Source organism: Calonectris borealis, unplaced genomic scaffold (assembly GCF_964195595.1).
Source record: "Calonectris borealis unplaced genomic scaffold, bCalBor7.hap1.2 HAP1_SCAFFOLD_35, whole genome shotgun sequence".
Taxonomy (NCBI): Eukaryota; Metazoa; Chordata; class Aves; order Procellariiformes; family Procellariidae; genus Calonectris; species Calonectris borealis.
The window spans coordinates 1,501,489-1,507,436 of record NW_027441451.1 but is presented as its reverse complement, the minus strand read 5'-3'; the positions used below and the strand labels follow the sequence as shown (position 1 = coordinate 1,507,436).

At 58.2% G+C, this 5,948-nt stretch overlaps 1 protein-coding gene across 1 annotated transcript; it reads left to right on the top strand.

Annotated features, from left to right (window-relative positions):
• Positions 1-1,560: 1,560 nt before the first annotated feature.
• LOC142076208 (olfactory receptor 14A16-like) lies at positions 1,561-2,532 on the top strand. Its single transcript, XM_075138588.1, has one exon. It carries the CDS (start codon positions 1,561-1,563, stop codon positions 2,530-2,532), a length of 972 nt encoding a protein of 323 aa, XP_074994689.1.
• The last annotated feature ends 3,416 nt before the right edge of the window (positions 2,533-5,948 follow it).

The window sequence follows — 5,948 nt, the reverse complement described above, 5'->3', positions numbered from 1 at the left end:
GGGTCTGTGAGCACTGGCAGGGAAGAGCCGTGGGGCCAGAGCAAGAGCTCCTGGCAGGGACAGCTCCAGGCAGGAGAGATGGGCAGCAAAGGAAGGACCTGCCAATGGAAGCCCTGTTGCAGGGGAGATGTGGGCACCTCCCAGCCACCCCTGCAGTGCAGATGCCTTCCCTCAGCAACCCCCTTCATCTCCCCCACCCAGCACAGCCCTCGACCCTCCTGGCCATGGGGTCTAGGCTGGGAGTCACCTCTCTGTCCAGCAGACCAGCAGAAGAGGCCAAGGGCATCCCTCCTGCCACGTCCCCAGTTCCCACTGACCAGCAATCGGGCTGGGGGCAACTGTCCTGCATTATCACTGCCTGGGAGGTGGCTGCACAGCTGGGTGAGGGGAACGCTGTCCTGAGTGCCCGGCTGCCTCGGCCCTTGCCTCGCTCAGCCAGACCCTCGCTGTCTTTTTCCTTCTTTCTCCCTGTGCCTGTTTTAAAGTTATCTTGTTCTTGCTGCCAGACTGCCTGGGGATGGGAATTTCAGCTGCAGAGTCACACCCTGATCTTGTTCGTCCATTCATGCGGACGTGTCGATGGGAACAAGTGTCCCAGCTTTCCTCTAACCCGAGGGGCTGTGGGCAACGCAGCCTGTGGGGCTGGGGAGTGAGTCAATTGTCTCTTCCTGAGCTGCCAACATTCGGACACTTGGCTATCTCCTTGGGGTGCCCTTCCAAGCTGTGAGCTGCCTTCCAGCATGCAAAGCTGTCCCATAGCACCCTTGTGTTCTCTGAAAGCCCCACGGAGAAACGCAGAGACTCTCTGGCTGAGGAGATGCTGTGGGGTTGGTGAAATGAGCCATGAGTGTCCTGGGCTGGGGTGCTGAGACCTTGAGAAAGGGTGGGACATTTCGTGCTCTGCACTGGATCCCTCTGCTCTCAGCAGTGTCTGGCTGCATAACAGAACATAAGAATGTGATCGCCCTCCATCTCAGGAAGGTGCAAGCCCAAGGCAGCTGGGAGCAAGACCGGGGGACAGACCAGGTCCCCTCACTGCGCTCTGAGCCACAGGCAATCCTCTTGCCTCGCAGGACTCACTCTGTTCTCCTGAGTGCAGCAGAAATGCTGAGGGTTCCTGACATCCAAGAACACTCCCCAGGGGAGATGGGGGAGCTGTCAAAACCCCCAAGCCTCTCCAAGTGCCTTCTGCCACCCCAGTTCCTCAGCACGGGGAGTGCAGGTGCTGACAGGCCCTTCTGCGTTAGGAGCGGTTCCATCTGACCAAGTCAAACGCCAGCACTGGCCCCTGCCCCCACCCTTCCCAGGAACCCACTGCTGCAGAGCAGGGCTGACTCCTCGGCAGCCAGCGGGCAGAGGCCCTGCTCCTCACGCCACATTCAGCCAGCACCCACCAGAGCTCCAGCCCCGCAGCTGAGGAAGGATTCCTGGAAAATGCAAAGGGGGGGTGTGCAGCAGGGGCAGGGGCTGTGGGAAATGGCTTGGATTTTGCTCAGAGAAGTCTCCCCTAACTTCTTGTGTTTTCCTCCTCCAACAGGTCCCCATGCCCAGAGGGACCAAATGTCCAACGGCAGCTCCATCACCCACTTCCTCCTCCTGGCCTTCGCAGACACGCGGGAGCTGCAGCTCTTGCACTTCTGGCTCTTCCTGGGCATCTACCTGGCTGCCCTCCTGGGCAACGGCCTCATCATCACCGCCATAGCCTGCGACCACCGCCTGCACACCCCCATGTACTTCTTCCTCCTCAACCTCTCCCTCCTCGACCTGGGCTCCATCTCCACCACTGTTCCCAAAGCCATGGCCAATTCCCTCTGGGACACCAGGGACATCTCCTACGCAGGATGTGCTGCACAGCTCTTTTTCTTTCTCTTTTTTTTCTCAGCAGAAGTGTGTCTTCTCACTGTCATGGCCTACGACCGCTACGTTGCCATCTGCCACCCCCTGCACTATGGGGCCCTCCTGGGCAGCAGAGCTTGTGTCCACATGGCAGCAGCTGCCTGGGCCAGTGGGTTTCTCAATGCTCTCCTGCACACGGCCAATACATTGTCACTACCCCTCTGCCACGGCAATGCTGTGGACCAGTTCTTCTGTGAAATCCCCCAGATCCTCAAGCTCTCCTGCTCACACTCCTACCTCAGGGAGGTTGGGCTTGTTGTGGTTAGTGCATGTTTAGCATTTGGATGTTTTGTTTTCATTGTGGTGTCCTATGTGGAGATCTTCAGGGCCGTGCTGAGGATCCCCTCTGAGCAGGGACGGCACAAAGCCTTTTCCACGTGTCTCCCTCACCTGGCTGTGGTCTCCCTGTTTCTTGGCACTGGCATATTTGCATACCTGAAGCCCCCCTCCATCTCCTCCCCATCCCTGGATCTGGTGGTGGCAGTGCTGTACTCAGTGGTGCCTCCAGCAGTGAACCCCCTCATCTACAGCATGAGGAACCAGGAGCTCAAGGATGCCCTGAGGAAAATGATGACTGGATGTTTTTCAGAAGCAATAAAATGCTACGCATTCTTCTGCATAGCATTGATAATGTAACTCATGACAGCCCCAGCCTGCATTCGAAAGTTTTTGGTGGTGGAGTGGGGTGGGGGTTCTTTGCTTTTCTTGTGATAATATTGTGCACAACAAAATGTTATTATTCATCCCACTTCTCATTCACTGTCTACCTGTTACAGACTGTGTAAACGAGGAACCGTGCTCTCTGTGCATTTAAATAAAATTAAGGACCCTGTGGCCACTTGTTTCTCTGAGATCCTTCCCCTGAGACCTTCTCTGGAGCTGCAGGGCAGTTCCTGTGTGCAGAGGTGGAGGGGAAAAGAGTCCCGGCACAGCAGCACTGCCAGGGAGCACCAGCACTTGGTCTTTCTGGAGCTGCTCTTTTTCCATTTCCACACTCTCCTCCTGAGCCCTTGTGTTGGTGCAAGGCCTGAGTGCTCTGGCAGCTTGGTCACAGCCCTGTGGTGTGGCAGTCCTGTGACCGCAGGCAGGGACAGGCAATGGGCACTTCTGTGACAGAGCTGGCCTCCAGAACAGCAGTTCAGCCATGAAAGGGATCTCCTTGGTACAGTGCCTGAAGGCTCAGGTCTTCTTCCAAAGTTTCTCTCAAGAACCTGCCCAAGGAATAGACTCTGAAGAGACTCCTTGCTTTGCTTGTATCTCCATGGGCTCAGTGTGATGAGGTGAGGGTCCCAGTATGGCCTTCTAGGGACTTAGGGCTGGTTCAGGTTTGGCTTGTTGGTGGCCAGCACCCATGCAGATGACGAATGGTCTCCAATTAACCTTCCTGGGGCTCCACAGCATGTGACAGGGCTGATGGCAGGTGAATGTTTTTCTGGAGGGACTTGGGAGCTGCCAGGAGAGCACGGGGATCTGCAGGGACAGCGTGTGCCAGGGAGTCAGAAGGGACTGGAGGCCACTGAATATGAGCCTGTCCATCGTGGTGCCACCCAGAGATAATATTCTAAATTTGGGTGTGAAGCAGCAAACGAGAGCTCTGCCACCCCAGGGGCCACAGCAGGCACAGGAAAAGGAGTCTGGCGAGTGATTCGTTTTACCCTCAGTGCACTTTCATAGACTGGATCCAGTGCGGCACCCAAACACATCTCAGAGCATTGGAATAAGGCAGGGTACCTCTGGGCACCTTCCATGGCCACATAAGAGCTTGTGTGGGAGGCGGTCAGCGGCTGTGACCACCATCAGCTGGGTCTGCTCCCAGCTTGACCAGCAGAGCCCAACAGAGTCCCCCCGTGGCCCTGGGCACCAGAGCCCACGTGCTCTGCAGAGCAGCACCCCCAGCTCGGGGGCTGTGGGGAGCCTGGGGAGAGGGTGCAGGAATGGCCGGCCAGGCCAGCGCAGACGTGTTCACCTGGGGAAAGGCTCTGTGGGGAGACGGGATGTCCCGGGAGAAGAGCAGGGAGGCACAGAAAGAGAAAGCCTTTGCTGCAGGTGCCAGCTTGGGGCAGGCTGTCCTGTCACTGGGGCAGCAGGAGCTGCCTGGGGAGCCCCAGGGCCAGGACTCTGTGCTGTGCTGGGAGCGGGCCTGGCCCGGGGGCTGCGGGCTGCCTGGCGTCAGGACATCCTGAGCATGCCCGCTAGAGAGACACTGTCACTGCCCGCCCTTTCCTCCATTTCCTTCTGCAGGGCCTGCCCAGAGCGGGCTTCGCCGCTGGGCTGGGCTGGAGTGAGAGCGGGGAGGTGGGGAGAGCTGGGGGAGAGCTGGGCTGGGCTGGAAAGAGTCCCAGGGAGGGAACCACCAGTTGAACCTGGAAAGTGTGTGAGGGTGCAGGGCGGGGGGACACCACAGTGTCCTTGCACAGCCAGGCTCCTGGCAGAGACATAAAGGACCAGCAGAGCAGGGGCTGTGCCCGTGTGTGCTGGGTACCCCGCGGAAGCTGCCCCAGGGCAATTGTCACCCACCAGCCAGTAACAACCTCCACTTCCAGCACTGGCCTCTCACCCCAGCTCAGAGAGGTTGGTTGTCCCTCCATGGAGGACACCGAATGACGAGGTCAGAAGTCCACCTTTGCACTGTACAGACGAGATGTAAGCATGCACATCGTGTGCGTGTTGTAATACGAATCCAAGTGAGCCCAAATGCCATCATCTCTTCCTGGGGGTGCCATGGAGGTCTGTGGGACAGACAGTGTCTTGAGGGGACTTCACGTTGGGAGTGACGTCCCCTGGGAAACCACCTGAATGCAGCCCCGGGATGTGCTTCCTTGAACAGGTCCCTGTGTCCACGCCTCGTGCTGTGGGGCATCTCAGAGGAGTGCGGAGCAGGGCGGCACAGCGCAGGGCTGAGGTGCCTGCCAGCCGCTGGGAATGGCAGCAGGAGGCCGGGGGGACACTGTGAGTGCTGCAGTGCTCTGCCGGTGCGTGTGCAAGGGAAGGGCTCCTGTCTCTGAACAGCCCTGTGTGTGTGAGGAGTGCGTGAGGCCAGCTCAGGTGTGGACACCTCCCCGAGCCCTGACGTTTCCGTGTGCCACTCCAGGAACACCCCCCACCGTCCCAGCTACATTCATCTCCCTGCCTTTGGACAGGCTCATTGCAACTGCCCCTGTCTGCTGCATCCCCCTCCCCTGCCTTTCCGGCCTGTCCCTCTCATCACACACCATGGAAGCGGCAGGTGTGAGGAGCAAACCCATAGACGAGGGCAGGCTGGGACCTGAACAGCTCAGCAGTGACCCTGCGGAGAAGGGCCTGGCGTTCCAAGGGATGCCATCAGAGCCAGTGGCACATGCTCAAGGTTAGTAAGGCCACCTGCATATGGGGCTGCATTAGGAGGAGCGTGGCCACCCAGACAAGGGAGTTATCATCACCCTTGACTCAGCACTGCTGCAGCCACATCTGGACTAGTGTGCCTAGGTGTGGGGCTCCCCAGTGTGGAGGAATGGGGGCAACTGGAGAGGTTCCAGAGGAGATCTGCCAGGACGGGGTTTGAGGCCTCTGTGGAGAGGCTGAGAGACCTGGGCTTCTTTAGCGTGGTGAAGTAGAGGCTCAGGGCACCACAGTAGTAGCCTGCAACTACTTGAAGGGTGGTTTCCAAGATGATGGAGCTTTTCTTGGTAGTGGGAAGAGAAGGAAACCTCCACAAAGTGCAGCTTGGAAGGTTCAGATTGGAGGGGAGGAAAAAGAACTCTGACTCAAAGGGTAACCTTGTGGTGTAAGTGGTCACCCAGAGGGAGTCTGGATCAGTTCATGGCTTTGTGTTTCAAGGAAAAGCCAGTGAGGGTGGAGAGACATCAGTGAAGGTCTAGAAATGCTGGGGTGAGAGCTAGGTGGGAAAGCAAGATGGGTGTCTACAGCCTGAAGGGCAAGAGGTGCAGGCATGGGACAGTGTAGGACAGCCTGCAGCAGAGATGGCTGAGGGCTCTGTCAAGGCCAAAAGGCTCAACAGGACCAAGGGCTTTGTCCCCTTGGCTAACGTAGTTGCGTCTGCCACCGAGGCCTAC